Source organism: Ipomoea triloba, chromosome 12 (assembly GCF_003576645.1).
Source record: "Ipomoea triloba cultivar NCNSP0323 chromosome 12, ASM357664v1".
In the NCBI taxonomy this organism is placed as follows: Eukaryota; Viridiplantae; Streptophyta; class Magnoliopsida; order Solanales; family Convolvulaceae; genus Ipomoea; species Ipomoea triloba.
This window is the reverse complement of record NC_044927.1, coordinates 10,001,550-10,020,186: the sequence shown is the minus strand read 5'-3', so window position 1 is coordinate 10,020,186 and position 18,637 is coordinate 10,001,550. Positions and strand designations below refer to the sequence as shown.

Here is an 18,637-nt window from a genome sequence, read left to right as displayed (position 1 = left end):
ATTATAGATAATGAACTCCCTGTAGTCGTCCGCGTCCACTAACATCTAAACGACGTCGTTTATGTACGTGGTGCACATTGCTATGTGCACCGTGGTATACAGGGTATAACGATTGAATTTAGTGCATCCCTACAGCGATAACGCTGCTATTTGTGTTGTAAAGTAGTCATCATGCCACCTAGAAGGATTGTGCCCGCTCGTGAAGAAGGTGATAGTGGGAATAAGGTCAGTGTTCTCACTAATGCTCAATTGGCTCAAGGATTTCAACAGTTGATGTAGTTGAATTAGACTTTGGGTACCATGCTACTTCAGCATGCATGGCAATGGGATATATAATATAATTTAAATATAATTGGTATATCTCACATATTATAAAATAGTAATATAGTTATAAAAATATTATAAAGATTTGGTAGTCCAAATGTATATAGCTCAAGGTTCAAATGAAATTGAGCATAGAAATAGAGTCCAATGAATATGGTATAGAGATTAGACGAACATTGAGAAATAATAGGGAATAACTTTGAAAATTCAATATGTAATATTGGAACAAAAAATCTCAAGTGTCACAATCTACCCCCTTAAAAGAAAGCTTCGACCCCGAAGCAATCTTAACTTAGCTTAAACAACTAAAATCTAAATAACATGTAACATGCTATTCTATAAAACATACGAAGTGAGGTGTTAAAGCCATTCACCCTGGTGTCACTACTACAGAAAACACATTTAACGTCGGTTTTTCAAAAAACCGACGTCAAAAAATTATTTATATTTATAATTTTTTTAAAGAGGGATACGACGTCGGTTTTAATAAATAACCGACGTTAAAATTTTTTTAAAAAGTTACGAAAAACATACGACGTCGGTTCGATGTTGAACCGACGTCGTATGTAATTTTTTAAAAATTTTAAAAATAAATAAATACTATACGACATCGGTTCGACATGGAACCGACGTCGTATATATAATAAATGTTTTTATTTTATTTTTTAATTTATCATACGACGTCGGTTCTTCATAGAACCGACGTCGTATGTGTATTTTAAAAAAATAAAAATAAATATAAACGTCGGTTGTGGATATTAGGACTCTCTGAGTTTGAGTCACGTTAGGACTAGCTATCCTACTCTACCTGAGACTCCCCTAGTATATATATCTCCTATTCATCATCATTGTAATTGTTCAATTGAATCAATACAATATTCAGTTCTCATCTGGTATCAGCTAGCCTAGGTTTATTTTCCAATGGATGACGGCTCTGTTAATTCTTCCGAACGGACCGTTTCTGATGCAGCTATTTCTTCTGCGGTTTCTTCAGCAGCCGCTTCTCTGTCTACTGCGCATCACTATGTTAGCATTAAGCTAACGAACAAGAATTTCTTGTTTTGGAGGACGCAGGTTATTCCGTTTCTTCGTGGGCACGACCTCATGGGTTTCGTTGATGGCACGAACTCTTGCCCTAATCGTTTTCTTCCCGTTTCTGAAGGCTCCTCCGCTGCTGCTGCTCTACCCAACCCGCTGCATGCTCCATGGGTGCGCCAAGATCAGGCGGTCCTTAGCATGTTAATCTCTTCACTTTCGTCGGAAGTTATGTACCTCGCAATTGGTTGCACTACGTCGCGTGATCTCTGGTTGGCGCTTGAGCAGGCTCTCGCTTCTTCCAGTCAAGCTCGAATTATGCATATTCTTGGACAGCTGCAAACAATACACCAAGGTGATGCCTCCGCCGTCGACTACATTGCTCGTGCGCAAGTTATGGTGGAAGATCTAGCTCTTGCTGGCCGTGCGGTTCCTTTGGAGGATCAAAATATGTATATTTTCAGAGGTTTACGTCCAGAATATCACTCTATCGTAGCCTCTTTGAATGTTCGAGGTCAGCCGGTGCGTCTTCCCGAACTCGCCGATCTCCTTGGCTCGCATGAGTTCGCTACCGGTGATAGCTATGGCAGTGTTCCAGCCCCTGCAGCTGCGGCTTTTGTTGGCCAGCGTGGTAGTGGAGGTCGGTCGCGGTCTTGGCGTGGCGGATCGAATCGCCGCGGTGGGAATCAGTCACGTGGCGGTGCTGTTTTCGCCGACCAACAGCAGCAGGGCGGTGGTGTGCAGCGTGGACGTGGCTCGCATGGCGGTGGCAGGTCACGTGGGCGACGTGGTGGTAATTGGCAGCCTCAATGCCAATTATGTGGCAATTATGGTCATCTTGCACCAGCCTGTTTTTCTTTAATTGGCCGTGGACTCCAAGCTCATTTAACATATGATGAGGATGCGCCGAATCTTGTGTCTGACTCGCATCTTTGGATTCCAGACACTGGGGTGACAAATCACGCGACCCCTGATATTGCTACGCTCTCTACATCTGAAGAGTACACTAGTGGTGATGCTCTTCGAGTTGGTGATGGTACAGGTTTGCTTATTAATCATACTGGTCATGCTTCTTTTTCTACCCCGTCTAAAGTATTTAGGATGTCTGATATTTTACATGTTCCTGGTTTGTCTTCCTCTCTTTTATCTGTGCAACGCTTTGCAAAAGATAATAAAGTCTTTTTTGAGTTTCATCCATCCTTTTTTGTTGTGAAGGATATAGCAACCAAGGCAATTCTTCTTCGCGGCAATAGTTGCGGTGGTCTCTACACGTTGCCCATTCCGAAAAACAGTCCCCGTGCGTTTATCTCGTCCCGTGCTTCCTCTTCCGTATGGCATGATCGTTTGGGACATCCTCATCAACGAGTCTTAGATCGTATTCTTCCTTTTTGTTCTGTTAGTGGTTCTAGTCGCAATAATCGTTCTACTTCTTCTTTGTGTTCTGCGTGTCAATTGGGCAAGTCTACTCGTTTCCCTTTGCCACGTGTAGACTCTGTTAGTTCGAATATTCTTGATTTGATTTATACTGATATTTGGGGACCAGCTCATGTTTTGTCTTCTTCTGGTTATCGTTATTTTGTTCTTTTTGTTGATGACCATTCTCGTTACACGTGGTATTATCCTATGAAATTGAAGTCTGACTTGTATGCCATTTTTGACAAGTTTCGTGCCTTAGTTGAACGGTCATTTAATCGCAAAATTAAGGCTATTCAGTCGACTTAGGAATACAAAAAGTACATACTGTTTCTTCTTCAGTTAGGGATTAATCATAGACATCCTGTGCCTACACTCATGAACAGAATGGTCGTGTTGAGGAAGCACAGGCATATTGTCGAAACTGGTCTTACTCTTATGGCTCGTGCGTCTGTTCCATCTCGTTTTTGGGACTTTGCTTTTGAAACTGCTGTTTACTTGATTAATAGCCATCTAGTGTTTTGCAGAATTCCAGTCCTCATTTATTGTTACATAAATCTTCTCCCTCATACTCTTTTCTTCGTGTGTTTGGTTGTCTTTGTTATCCTCACTTGCGTCCTTATAATCGTCACAAAATGTCGTATCGGTCATCTCCTTGTGTCTTCTTAGGTTATCCTGAGTCTTTTAGGGGGTACAGATGCATGGGCTTAATGACTAATAAGATTTATATCTGCAGACATGTACACTTTGACGAGAATGTGTTTCCCTTTGTTAGTAGGGTTGCTGTGCCATCTCCTCCCTCTGTGCAGAAGCCGTGGGCTGAATCGGTTTTACAGGTATTGCCATCTTCTCTTGCTGATTCTGCTCAGGCTGATTCTCCTGTCACCACCACTGCTCTCCTACTCGTCAAAGAGGACGACCCCGTGGCAAGTCCACACGTCCGACTGTTCGCTCCCATGCAATGGCTACGAGGAGTCGGTCTGTGGCTCCACTTTTGGCTCTCTCTGCTCAGGCCTGTCCTACCGAGCCCACTTGCTACACTCAGGCAGTTAAATTTTCTGAATGGCGAGAGGCAATGGATCTGGAGTTCAATGCACTTTTGCACAATCAGACTTGGGTTCTAGTTCCTCCTCGCCCAGGTATGAATGTGATTGGGTGTAAGTGGGTTTTTCGTACTAAACGTAAAGCTGATGGTTCAATAGAGAGGCATAAGGCGAGACTTGTGGCGAAAGGGTTTAATCAAGTTCCTGGTCAGGACTTTTTTGACACCTTTAGTCCGGTTGTGAAACCCACTACAGTCAGATTGCTTTTGAGTTTGGCTATTTCCTCAAGTTGGGTGGTTAGGCAGCTTGACGTACACAATGCATTTTTGAATGGTGATTTGGTTGAGACTGTTTATATGCGTCAACCACCCGGGTATGCTGATGCTCAATTACCTGATCACGTTTGTCTGTTGAGGCGTTCCTTATATGGCTTAAAGCAAGCTCCACGAGCTTGGTTTAATCGGCTGCATACTTTTTTACTCTCTGTTGGGTTTATAGCTTCAAAGACTGATGTGTCATTATTCTATTACTCTCGTGGTTCTGCATGTGTGTATCTTTTAGTATATGTTGATGACATTTTGGTAATGGGGACTGATGAGCTACTAGTGTCTGATTTACTCTCTAAACTGTTTAATGCTTTCAAAATTAGAGATCTTGGTGAACCTGGTTTCTTTCTTGGAATTGAGCTAGTCAAAACTAGCAATGGTGTTATTCTTTCTCAGCAGCGGTACATGTCAGACATCTTGAAACGGGCTGGAATGACTGATTGTAAACCTCTCGCCACTCCTATTTCTACATCGAAAACTCCATTGCTTAATTCAGATTCATATGAAGATCCAACGAAATACAGGAGTTTGGTTGGTGCTCTCCAGTATCTCACAATTACACGGCCAGACTTATCCTTTGCGGTCAATCAATTGTGTCAACATATGCATGCTCCAACATTGTCTCACTGGGAGCAGCTAAAACGAGTGCTCAGGTATGTCAAAGGCACCCTCTCATTCGGCTTGCGTGTAACTCAGTCAAATTCTAGAGAGCTTCATGCTTTCTCTGATTCTGACTGGGCTGGTTGTCCTGAGGACCGTAAATCTACTAGTGGGTATGCAGTGTTTCTTGGCACCAATCTTATCTCTTGGGTGTGCAAGAAACAGAAGACAGTTGCAAGATCATCCACGGAAGCTGAGTATAAAGCCTTGGCTGATGTTTGTGCTGAGGTCATATGGATCATGTCCTTGCTGCGTGAGATCAAAATTGATGGCATCCTTACTCCCAAATTATGGTGTGACAATCTTGGTGCTACTTATATGTGTGCGAATCCAATTTTTCATGCAAGAACTAAGCACGTGGAGATTGACTACCACTTTGTTAGAGATAGGGTTGCCAATGGAGATATTCAGGTTAACTTTATTTCCACAAAAGATCAATTAGCTGATATCTTTACAAAAGCTTTGCCTAGTCCTAGATTTTCTTTTCTTCGGGACAAGCTTCAGGTTAGTAGTTTACCCTGCGCTTGAGGGGGAGTATTAGGACTCTCTGAGTTTGAGTCACGTTAGGACTAGCTATCCTACTCTACCTGAGACTCCCCTAGTATATATATCTCCTATTCCTCATCATTGTAATTGTTCAATTGAATCAATACAATATTCAGTTCTCATCGTGGAAAACCGACATCATATATTTATTTTTATTTTTTTTTAACAACAAAACGTCGCAATTTTCATCGAAAAAGAATATAAAAAAAATATTTAAAACCCTACGGCGTCGGTTGTTGATACAACCGACGCCTTAGGGTATTCAAAACATTATAAGACTTGTAATAAACTTTTAGATCTGTATTCTTCTTCTTCTTTGGTCATCTTATTCTTTGGAGTTTGGACGCAATTCCGCAGCAGCCACTGCCCGCCATTCCGCCGCAACAACGCCCACCACCGGGATGGCGCCTTCGCCCACCAACATCAAATTCCTCTGTAGCTATGGCGGAAAGATACTCCCCCGTCATCCTGACGGCAAGCTTCGTTACTATGGCGGCGAGACCCGTGTACTTTTGCAGGTAATTAAAACCCTTCATTTCATTCGGTAGTTCAATCCTTTGCCGGCTTTGCTTCTTCTTCATCTTCTTCTTTGAACTTTTTTTTTTCCTGCAATTTATTGATGTATTGTAATTTGGATTGGTTGGGTTCTGATTAAATTCTAGAGTAGGTTGATTTTACTGTTCTTGAAGAGTGATTTTGCATTTTTAATTACGCCCGCCATCTGTTTGTGTAAATGTCTCATTCATGCTTAAATATGCTAGTACTAGTAAAATTCTTGAGAGTGAATTGGGTTTGTTGTGATCTGTCAGATGTCAATGCCCCCTATGGTGTTTCCCCCTTGCCATGAGAAAGGTACCGCAAAGCTTCCTCAGTATGCCTACCACCATGATCCACCATGGTCCTAAATAACCGACGTCGTATGTATTTTTATTTTTTAAAAATACTAAACGACGTCGGTTTTGAACCAAAACCGATGTCGTTTATTTTATTTTTTTTAAAGTATAAGATACGACGTCGGTTTTCCTTAATAATCGACGCCGTATGCTATTATTTTTATTTTTTTAAAATTATACGACGTCGGTTATCCGTAATAACCGACGTCGTATCCTATTATTTTTATTTTTTAAAAATTAAACGACGTCGGTTTTCCTTAATAACCGACGTCGTTGTTTATTTTTTAAAAATAAAAAATACATACGGCGTCGGTTTTTACAACCGACGTCGTATCATTTATATACAACGTCTGCCAGATTGACGTCGATTTTTAACCGACGTTAAAAGTGTTAAAAAACCGACGTTAAAAGTGTTTCCTGTAGTAGTGTGTGAATAATCCTCCCGTAGGATTATTGATTTTGGGCGGCAGCGATTGATCGTAATTTGTAATGTACAATCATTAACTAATTAGGATCTTAAATTAAAGGAGGGGTAAAAATGGTAATACCTACACAATAAAAATCTGGTAAATATAATAAAAGAAAATCACAAATGATTTTTGCAGTTTTAACTAAGGAAGGATTCAACTTTGCATATTTGATGGTTGAGATTTTTTGAAGATGGTTAGCTCTGCATGCTAGAACATGATTTTGATGGATTCTTGTGATTAATTGTTATATCTCTTGAGTATTGCAATGCTTGAAGAACCATAGAATTTTGAAATTCGAGATTTTGCACATGAGTTTGATGATAAGCATAGAATTGTTTGGAATTGATGAATGAAATTGCATTGAAACATGTTTATATAGTTGTTCATGAAAGAAATTGCACTTTGTCCACACAGTCTTGTTGAATTGCAGTCACATGCTTCGAACCCCATAGTTGAATTGGGGAAGGAGATGAAGTTGACTTATTAATTTGATTGTTGACCATGTAATTGAAATTGAGAATTGTTGATTCTTTATTGATGATTAGTCAATTGTTGATTAATGATAAATTTTGTGGCTGAGGAATGATGAAAATTGAGGGGAAATAATGCCATAATTTTGAAAAAAGAAAAGAAGAGAAATTCGAAAAAAGAAAAAAAAAAGAGAGTGTGATGTGTTTATTGCTAACCTTGTAATCATACAAAGATTCTTTTATTGAGACATTGTAGGAATCATGTTAAGAACCAAGGAAATAGCCAAGAAGAGAAAGTTTGACCAAGCAAGCTTTAGCCATGATCCGGCGGATGAGGACATGCAAAATGTGGAAGAACAGAAGGACGCCATTCTTGGAGCAAGAACACTAAAGTTGACTGCCATTCTATTGGCAAAAGTAGAGAAGCTCAAAACCTTGCAAGTGCTAGGGGGAAAGTACTTTGATCCCTCGATGTTGGATTCCTTCGGGTGTAGAAGAGAAGTGGAGGACATGATCTTCAATCCACAATGGAGCACGATCTTTAGTTGAGAGGGGATACCTATTCCCCGGTCACATATGAGTTCTTTGCCACCTTGCAAATAATGAAGGAGAATCACGATAACAAGCATTCCATTTCTTTCACCTTATTCAACAAGGAGTATGACATGTCGGTGAATGATTTGAATTCAAATACTTGCTTACAATCTCAATTCTTGATACTACAACATGAACCATTTGTACTTGATTTTCGTGACTTCGTATATGATGAGTATGACTCTCTATTCCTTGATTTAAGCACATATTAATGTTTCCAAATGGCAAATTTACCTTCCTTTGAGAACGATACAAACCCGTGGATCACATCCTACAATACATCTTTGACTAACCCAATTTGTCATTCGGGTATTGGGCTTTAGTGAATTGGGCCTTGGGTTAGAATTTAAGGGTTGATTATTATTATTATTTTTTTCGTTTGTTTGTATTGGGCTCAGAATTCATCTTGAAGCTATATTAATTAATATTGATTATGTGATTTTATAATATCTAAATAGTTCTTTTTATAATAATATACTATTTTTAATTACTATTTCTAAGATGTCTAAGTACCATTTATGACTTGATGTTTTTTATAATTTTCTTATAAACAAAAATTATTACGTCCAAGATGAAAATATGCCACGTAAATAGTTGGAAACAAATGCAGTTTTCACTTGTATACAAACATATTCACTACATACACCAATGAGTTGCGTAACACAAGCTAATGTACAACAACTTAGATAACATAAATTTTTTTATTTATGTTAAATGTTATAATATTCGTACAATTTTAATTATATTGTAAGAGTATCAATGACTAATTTTTATTATGTCTTCATTCTGTAGATCGTTCTAATATGGTGAATCCAACAAGTCGTGAACCGTTGAGCAGTCTTACTAATGTTACAATTCTAATTTAGACTAATGGTACAATTCTAATTTAGTAACAACATAATTATCTTATTCTTATTACATTGATATATCTTAGTTTAAATAATCTTATAATTTTTATTACAAAAATTAGTTACGCAATTCCTATCATCTTAATTTTGAAAATTTAACCTCTAACATTGTAATTAAAATACAGATTTCAAGTTCTCTATTATCATTTATCATGCATGTTGTGAATACCTTGAAAATTTCCATTTAATTTGTACAATTATATAATGATATTTATATACCTCAATAAATATTTACTGAAGCCCAACAAAGTCAACATTGCTCCCACTGATACTCGAACTCATGACCTCCCACTTAGGAGAATTACTTCATGTCGCTTGACCACAAGGTCTTTGGCTATGCCTCAATAAATTAATTTCATTATTTGTTGATTATGTAGATCGTTTTAATTTTCTAAATACAACAAACCGTGAACCTTTGACCAATCTTAATAAAGGTACAATTCTAAATTTATAAAAATATTGATTTCTTTTCTTATTATATTCCTATATGTATTTTATATTTGTTTGTATGTGTATATAACAAATTTTAATGATTTATATGATGACAAAAACTTGTGTGAGACCGTCTCACCATGAGACGGGTCGGGTCGGGTCGAGTCAAGATGTAAATGTAACACTTATATGCACAAATACCATACTTATATGCTCAAATGTAATACTAATCAGGAATAAAATTTTTGTTACTTATTAGGGTAAATGTAATACTTTTAATGGAAAATACAATACTTTTACATTTCGATTTAAAGTATTACATTTTTCCTCAAAAGTATTATATTTGCCCTTATAAGTGAGAGGCACTTGTCAACATTACTTATTATGAAAAATGTATTACTTTTTTTCTTATAAGTAACAAAAATTGTATTTTTGATTAGTGTTATATTTGAGCATATAAGTGTGAGATTTGTACATATAAGTATGACATTTGCATGGTGCTTTGACCCGACCCGACCCGTCTCACGAATAAGGATCTATGAAACGGTCTCACACAAGTGTGACCCTTCTATGATATATATAGGAAACAGTTCTTTTGTGAATCAGATAGACATGAATTTAATGCCAAACATTAAGGCCACTGCAAGAGATCTAATAAACGATTTCGATGATATGGATGCGACAACACAAATTATATTCAACAAGAGGTCAATTTACAGTCTGGTAAGTTTTTAAAAATGTATTTCAATTAAATATGTTAGAATAATTTTTACTAATCAAATGTCATTATTTACATTGGTTGCAGGGTGCAGACGCGAACACACGTTTTTTTCCACAGGTACGCCTCTACCCGTAGAAAGAAAAATTATTTGTCTAGGCCAAAAAATGAGGCTGGAGTGTGGGTGGAGGGAGAAGATATGAGGCCTGTTGTGCTCTCCTATTTTTAGAATATCTTCCATTCAGGGGGGTCCACCTCTATGGAATCTTTTTTCAACTCTATCACGCCACGGGTCTCACAGAGCGATAATGAGTTATTATTGCGACCTTTTGAGTGTGATGAGGTTAAAGCAGCCCTGTTCTCCATGTTTCCTGATAAGGCCCCAGGACCTGATGGGATGAACCCTGGGTTTTATCAGCATTATTGGGATGTGGTAGGTGCTGACGTGTCTGAATTTGTGGTTAATTGCCTGAGTACTTGTTGTCTCAATGATACTAACATAGTGTTGATTCCTAAGAAGAGTATTCCAGAGTCTGTGTCAGATCTGTGTCCCATTGCACTATGTAATGTGATTTATAAGATCATGGCTAAAGTTCTGGCCAATAAATTGAAGCACCTGCTAGACGGCCTGATTTCTGAGTCACAGAGTGCATTCATTCCAAACAGGCTAATCGCTGATAATATCCTGGAGGCGGTAGAGGTGGGGCATTTTCTACACAGGAAGCAAAGTGGTATGGTTGGGTGGGGGGCATTGAAGCTGGACATGGCGAAGGCTTATGACCGTATGGAGTGGCCTTTCCTCCGGAGTATGATGCTAGCAATGGGTTTTGCTGTAGAATGGGTTGACCTAGTAATGCTCTGTGTTACCACAGTTAACTATAACTTTCTGGTTAATGGAGTAAGCAGTGGATGGGTGGTGCCATCTCGTGGTTTGCGCCAGGGGGACCCTCTATCCCCATATCTGTTTATAATCTGTGCGGAGGGCCTTTCATTGCTGCTCCAAAAGGCTCAGGAAGAGGGTTCTATTCATGGTTGTAGGGTGGCTAGAGGTGCCCCTCCAATCTCGCACCTATTTTTTGCAGATGATAGTCTCCTGTTCTTTAAAGCAAGCACCCAGGAAGCAGGGGCGATTAAACATTGTCTGGATGTATATGAAAGTATGTCTGGTCAGGCTGTCAACTATCACAAGTCTAGTATCTGTTTCAGTAGAAATACATCGGAAGGTGTTCGTGACGAGGTGGCTGGTATGTTGGGTGTAGCTCAGGCACCAAATTTTGGAAAATATCTGGGCCTGCCGAATTTTGTAGGGAGAAATAGAAGAGCTGCATTTGCGTATATTGAGGATAAGATCCAGCAGAGAGTTTGTTCATGGAATAAGAAGTTGCTTTCACAGGCTGGTAAGGAAGTTTTATTGAAGAGTGTGGCCCAAGCTATGCCTACTTTTTCAATGAGTGTGTTCCTGCTTCCTGAGTCAGTTTGCCTTTCTATAGAGAGAACCATGAATAAATATTGGTGGGGGTCAGGTGCTGAGAAAGGAATACATTGGAAAGCCTGGGATCATTTGTGTGTGCCAAAGAAATTTGGAGGCTTAGGTTTCAAGGAACTCCGTGCTTTCAACCTAGCAATGTTAGGAAAACAAGCCTGGCGTTTCTTAACTATGCCTCAGTCTCTTGTGGCAAGAGTTTATAAGGCAAGGTATTATCCGAGGACTTCTTTCTTTAATGCATCTTTGGGCAATTGCCCAAGTTATTGTTGGAGGAGTATTATGGCTGCACAGGATCTTGTGTGTGGCGGGATTAGGCGGCGGATAGGCAATGGTAAATCAACATTAATCTGGGGCCATCCCTGGCTGCCTAGTGAGACTGCGTCAACGATTGTCACGCCTATGCCTCCCCAGTTAGGTGGTTCTTTGGTTTCAGGCTTGATTGATGAAGAAACTAATACCTGGGATCACTCTATTCTTACGGATATTTTTTTGCCTCCAGATGTGGACCGCATATTAAGAATCCCTTCTCTCCGGACTATGAGGAGTCATGGTTTTGGTACGGTGATCCAAGGGGTTGCTATACAGTCAAGAGTGGTTACAAGAGTATTATTGGTGACTACGCAAATTCCCCAACCAGCTTTGATAGTTGGATTTCTTTTTGGAAATTAAAAGTCCCCCCTAAGTGGAAAATATTTCTGTGGAGAGCACTCTCTGGTATCCTCCCTGTGACAACAAATTTGATTATAAAGAGGCTAGAGGTGGAACCCTCATGCCCAATGTGTCAGATTGTTCATGAAGACACTATGCATGCTCTCTTTTTGTGTGACTTTGCGCAACGAGTTTGGCATGAAACTCATTTGGATTACTCTAGCATTGTAGGCAATAATTTAATTGTATGGTTCACAAATCTGTTGAGTGCCTGGACTGAAGGTAACGTGTGTTTGGCAGTGGCTATACTATACCATATGTAGAAAGCAAGGAACAATGCATTATGGAATGGGTTTCTCCCAGTGCCAAGGAGTTTGGTGGCAACAACGGCTGCGACTTTGCAAGCTTGGAGTGTGGTCCACCACGGACAGCAGGCGAATGGGCAGTCTGTTCAAGCTCCGGCGCAAACCGACCAGGTGCTAGCCGACACTCTTCTAATGTGCTATTTCGATGCAAGCTACGACCCGGTAACATTGAGGACAACTTTCGGCGCTGTTTTGGTGGAACCAGGTGGAGAGTTCGTGGCTGCTTGTGCTGGACCTGTGCGCGACTGTTTTCTCCCCTAATGGCGGAATCCGCAGCGTGTAACGAAGCATTAATCTGGCTCAGGAGTAGGGGCGTCGCTGCCGTTCGCTTATTCACGGACTGTTCTCAACTATGTAGCGGGCTTCGCAGGGCGCAGTCTTCATTTTATTCCTATGTTGGTTTATTTATTGATGCTTGTAGGAGTGCTATTGATTCGTTTTTAGTTTGTCAAATCAGTTTAGTTCCTAGATCGGTGAACTTTATAGCTCATTCACTAGCTGTTGCAGCTGTGCATCAGACTAGCATTTTGTATTGGGACTCTGTCCCACCTGTTTCTATTTTGGCTCACTTTCAGTAATATATTACACGTATTTATTTCAAAAAAAAAAGTATGACTGTGAGTTTTGTGGAGTGCTATTTTGGTTCTGATGGATAAATACCACCCGGGTCTACCACGGGTCAACCCGGAGAAGGAGTATGGGGCCGACCCGGGCCCACCCGGCTGGGCCGTCTTGGTCCCAAGTCGACCCCTCGAGGTCCCCTGGCCGACCTCATGGGTCGACCCTGGCCTCACGAGCCGACCTCAGGGTCGTCTTGGCCGAGCCCCGGGCTCGGCCACGGCCTCGGGTCCTGGCTTGACGCGGCCTTCTCGGCGCAAGACGCGGTCCAAGGCCGTTAGAGTGGTTCTCTCCGAGCGGTTGGGCCTAGTATTAGTATAAAAACATGCAACATTGTCCTATTGAGATATCTTCATCTACTTTTGTCCTAACAACATTCTTGTCCTATCATTATACAATCTTGTAATAGCATTATCCTTAGCTTTATCCAATACATAATCACCTCCGATGTGCACTTTAATCCATTACTTGTCATACCCCCTATAAATTCTATCGGGTTTAGTAATTCGGGCTACCCGGGTTAATTAAATCCATCAGGTTCGAAGCTAGAAAGGATGAATAAGTTAGTTATAAGAGGGACACCAAAATATTCGCAACGTTACAGTCAAGGAAAGATACAATTGCCACCACCATCAATACCATCAAATGGTATACAACAATTATATTTTGGTGAAGACGAGAAAAACAAACACTTTCTTCAAAACATCGTATCATACAACAACATGTTTTGTTTTACTTCAATGGGGGTCGAATTGTTTTTTTTTTTAGTACTACTGACTCTGTTACAATGTAGTATCTGTCCATAGCTACTTTCTCAACCTAATGAAGCACAAAGAGTCAACAGTTGCCTCCACTGAGGCTCGGGGTCGAATTGTTAGATCTATAAATACAAGTAGAGGACCACCTATTTTTAGACTAAACGGTCAAAATTATCATTTGATGGGTAGTCTTCTACACCAAGATGGACAACAACCTCATTTTGCATAATTGTATATATATGACACTGACAATGGGATTTTTAATAGAATACATGCAGTTTGGTAAGTTTTTTTAAATTAATTTCGTATCAATCAAATATTTGTTTTTTTTTTCGTATTTTGTTCATTTTTTTCTTATATCATTTGTAGACCAGATACTGAAGATAATGTCATACACAGTGAAATAGTTGCAGATATAAAGTTTGAGCTCGATAAGCATAATGTGTTAGTCAAGTTATTTAGAATGGCCAAAGCACAAATAGATAACAATCCACGTCTTGAAGTTCAAATTGTTAGGTAAGCGCTCTAAGGATGCGAAAACATACAATCTACCTCAAGTTGCATTAGTAGCCGCAGTTGTTGGTGATCTTGACTTGAATATGGGAGAACGTGACATATTGATTGAGTCTAAGAATGGAGTGTTAAAAAGAATAAATGAGCGGAACATGGCATATTTGCCGTTGCAATAGCCATTGTTGTTCCAATATGGCGAGGATGACTATAGAGAACAAATCCATTTTTCTTGGGCTAGAGGGTGTGGCTAGATGTAGATAAAGAATAAGTCCAAAGGATTTTTTTGTTTGTTACGAATTACATGAAAGAAAGATGGAAAAATGAACATTAGTGTACTCAAGGTGACTCTTTCAACATTTCCTGGTAGACGGCTACACAATGGTTGAATCTGGTAGGCTACTATATGTTAGGATGCACCAAAAGTAATTACGCTCTGAATCATATAGTTGTTTTGCCGATGCTTTGACACGTGGTTAATTATATCCGGTAACACAAGGAAAAGCGTGTAGTCTTGCCATCAAGTTTTACTGGTAGGGCACGCTACATGATTCGAAACTAACAAGATGCAATGGCGATATGTAGATGGATCGGTTATCCAGACCTTTTCATTACATTTACATGTAACCAAAGTGGCCGGAAATTGAACGTTACTTGGGGAAGCATGGTTTGAGGCCAGAAGACCGTCCCGACATTATTAGTCGTCTCTTTAAAATGAAGTTCGATACATTAATAAAGGAATGCAGAGAAGATAAAGCTTTTTGGAACAGTCAAACCAACTAAGTGCTATTTCATTATAATAATATTTTTTGTTTATCTTATATGCTAGTAGTTAAAAAAACATTTATCTATTTATTTATATTTCTTATTGTTTTTCATTATTTTAGTTGTATATACAATTATGTTTCAAAAGGGGGAACTACCATATGTTCATATTCTACTATTCCGGGAGAAAACATTTGAAAATAAAATAGTGGAATATCTGGACTCTAACATATCAATCGAGATTCGAAACAAAAATATTGACCCTGAGTATTACAACGCTGTTGAGCAATTCATGCTTCATGGTCCATGTGGGGCTGCTAAGACAAACTCACCATGTATGGCCTCGGGAAAGTGTAATAAATATTTCTCAAAAAAGTTCTTAGATAATTCATGTTTTGATGAAGATGGCTATCCCATCTATAGGCGTCGGAATGATGGTGTGACGGTGAATAGGAACGGAATTGATCTTGACAATAGATATTTTGTACCTCACAATAGACACCTTTTGTTGAAGTATAAGGCTCATATCAATGTAGAATGATGTAATCAATCCCGTTCTATCAAGTATTTGGTTCAAATACGCGAATAAAGGTCATGACGGGTTGCCGCTGAATTCTACAAGACCTCTATGGATGAAGAACGTGGTACTGTCAATGATGAGATAAATATGTACTACGATTATAGATACATTTCACCGTGTGAAGCATCATGGCATCTGTTTGCATTTGAAATACAACATAAGGCTCATTCAGTTGAGCGTTTGAGGTTTCATCTACCAGATCAACAATCTGTTGTGTTTGCGGACGATGATGCAATGGAAGACCTCATACAGCACCCTTCGGTAGCTCATAGTATGTTTGTAGAATGGTTTGAAGCAAATAAAAAATAACCTGAAGCAAGGTCATTGACTTACACAGAGATGCCAACAAAATTTGTATGGAAGAAAGATCTTCGGCAATGGCATCCTAGAAGAAGAGGGTATGCTATTGGTAGAATATTTTACATACCACCAGGCACTGGAGACATTTATTACCTTGGTGTCTACTTTTTTTTTTTTTTTTTTTGAAAACCAAAACAAAACCAGACTTTATATTAAACCAAACAAGGAAAGAAAACGAGGTAAAAAGTCCAGGTACTCAACCCGCTCCCCCTCAACATTACAAAGAGCTCTTTTGGCTATAACATGAGCCAACATATTACTACTACGTCTCACAAAAGGAAAATGAACATAAGGTAGCTCACTCAAAAAAACACGAATCTCATAAACAATGGCCCCAAACAGGGTAAGGAAATCACCATTGTTAACAGCTTGAGTTACCACTTGTGCATCGGTTTCAAGAATCACTCGCGTCCATCCCTTTTTATTTATCCAACTAAGGGCCTCCCGAGCCCCCATAGCTTCAGCCTCTTTGATAGAATATAGTCCACTAACTCGTGACATAAGAACCCCTACAATTTTACCATAGTCGTCACGAATAACCCAACCAAAGCCCATACATCTTCGATTGATATCCATAGAAACATCTATGTTCATATTGTAATATCCAGTAGGGGGTGGCTGCCAACAACTGTCACGTTGCATATGACTGGCGCTAGTATCATTCACAGTAGCATTCAAATTCTGCCAAGTTTGAGCATAAAACAAAACATGTTGCACCAGAGTTGTGGAGTCACGGCACTGATTCGACCATAGCATAGCATTTTTATTCTCCCATAGCCCCCAACAAACCATTACAACCTTCTCAAGCATATGAACAGAAAGCACATCCATCATTTTGTCAAGCCAATTAGCCAAGGAATCCACATAGGATAGCTGCCAAGCATCATCCAATACCCGCCAACAATCACGCGCAAAAGAACAATTAGCAAAAATATGAGTAACATTTTCATTAGCCATCCCACATAATAAACATAATTAATCACAATCCACATGTTTTAACAGCAAAGCATCTTTTGTAGGGAGATACATAGCACACAATGCCTAGAAAAAACATTTAACCTTGGGTGGTAGATTTAACTTCCATATCCCAGCCCAACTCATCACATTCCCTGTTCGAATAATCCCGGTTGCAATCTTATAGGCACTCTTAACAGTATAAATCCCATTTTCACTCCCTCCCCAAAAAACAGAATCTGGAATTCGCACACAAGGGGCAAGGAGACTCATAATCTATTCTATATCCCGTTGGCAAAAAATATCCCGGAGAAGCTCCCAATCCCATGTGTTTGACATAGGGCAGAACAAAGAGTTAACAGTAGGACAATTCAAATAAGCAGGTTCTGGGGTTATAACATAAGGATTATCAACAGCAGGTAACCACGGATCTCCCCACACCCTCACCTTTTGACCATTTCCAACCCGCCACCGCGCACCCTCTCTCAAAACCCCCTGAGATGCACGAATACTCGACCATACAAAGGAAGGATTTGAACCCGGTCCCACCTCTAAGAAGGAACAATTCTGAAAATACCGGGCTTTAAAAACCTGAGTGACTAGAGAAGTTGGATTCGTTAGAAACTTCCATCCCTGTTTCCCTAACATAGCCACATTCATCTCCCTCACTTTACGAAAACCCATCCCCCCAAAAGCTTTAGGTTTACATAAATCCCCCCATGTACTCCAACGGATCCCTCTCCCTCTCCGGTTCTCACAACCCCACCAGAAAGAGTTCATGACCAGCTCAATCTCATCACACAAACCTTGAAGAAGTAGAAAAACATTCATAGCATAATTGGGGAGGCTTTGAACTACCGTTTTTAATAAAACTTTTCTCCCGGCCCGAGATAGAAATCTATTCCCCCAACTATTTATCCTCGACCGAACCCTATCACGCACAAAACCCAGAATCTCTTTCTTCCTTCGTCTCACATACCCCAGAAGTCCTAAATGCTTACCCCGCCCCTGCTGTTCATGAACCCCTAAGATTTCACAAACAGCCTCCTTATCCTCCCTTTCCACATTCCCACTAAACACAATACTGGTTTTATCAAAATTCACTTTTTGACCACTCGCCTCACCATACTCCCTCAACACCTCACCAATGACACCCGCCTCAAGACTATTTGCCCGAAAAAAAAACAAACAGTCGTCAGCAAAGAACAAATGAGACACCGCAGGAGCCCTCCTAGCAACCCTCAACCCATGTAAAGACCCCTTCCGTTCTTGAATACTTAACATAGCACTCAAGCATTCTGCCACAAGAAGAAACAAACATGGAGATAGAGGATCCCCTTGACGCAAGCCCCTACCCGGAATAATAGGGCCCCACCCTTTACCTTCCACTAAGACCCTGTAATGGACCGTAGTAATACATTCTCTCATTAAATCCACCCAACGCTCACTGAAACCCATTCTCAACATGACCTTTCCCAGGAAGCCCCATTCGACCCTGTCATACGCTTTACTCATATCAACTTTAAGAGCACCAAAACCTCCTCGACTCCCTCTAAGCCTATTCAAAGTGTGGGCAGACTCAAACGCAATGAGCACATTATCAACAATGGATCTACCCGGAATAAAAGCACTTTGAGCATTTGAAATAATAGAATTCAACAAAACTCTCATCCTATTTGCCAAGACTTTAGCTAAAATGCGATAAATCACATTACACAAAGATATAGGACGGAACTCAGACATCAAAACAGGGGATTTTGT

The 18,637-nt window shown here is 39.9% G+C and overlaps 3 protein-coding genes across 4 annotated transcripts; 2 read left to right on the top strand and 1 right to left on the bottom strand.

Annotated features, from left to right (window-relative positions):
• Nucleotides 1-109: 109 nt before the first annotated feature.
• On the top strand, nt 110-7,966 carry LOC115998610. 2 transcript variants are annotated; one of them, XM_031238218.1, is made up of 4 exons: nt 110-225; nt 5,705-5,865; nt 6,157-6,199; nt 7,437-7,966. In XM_031238218.1, the coding sequence occupies exons 2-4, from the start codon at nt 5,749-5,751 to the stop codon at nt 7,727-7,729; spliced, it is 453 nt and encodes a 150-aa protein (XP_031094078.1). In that variant the 5' UTR covers nt 110-225; nt 5,705-5,748; the 3' UTR covers nt 7,730-7,966. The 2 variants fall into 2 exon arrangements, with proteins under 2 accessions (XP_031094078.1, XP_031094076.1); XM_031238216.1 differs by lacking the exon at nt 110-225 and having other exon boundaries at nt 5,671-5,865.
• Nucleotides 7,967-9,726: 1,760 nt separating this feature from the next.
• Nucleotides 9,727-15,871, top strand: LOC115999336. The gene is made up of 7 exons (XM_031239191.1): nt 9,727-9,837; nt 9,920-9,952; nt 10,134-11,921; nt 12,290-12,543; nt 12,753-12,905; nt 14,077-14,223; nt 15,667-15,871. Exons 1-7 carry the CDS (start codon nt 9,727-9,729, stop codon nt 15,869-15,871), a joined length of 2,691 nt encoding a protein of 896 aa, XP_031095051.1.
• A 198-nt stretch (nt 15,872-16,069) lies between these two features.
• LOC115999334 lies at nt 16,070-16,879 on the bottom strand. The gene has a single exon (XM_031239190.1). The coding sequence runs from the start codon at nt 16,877-16,879 to the stop codon at nt 16,070-16,072; it is 810 nt and encodes a 269-aa protein (XP_031095050.1).
• Between the last annotated feature and the right edge of the window lie 1,758 nt (nt 16,880-18,637).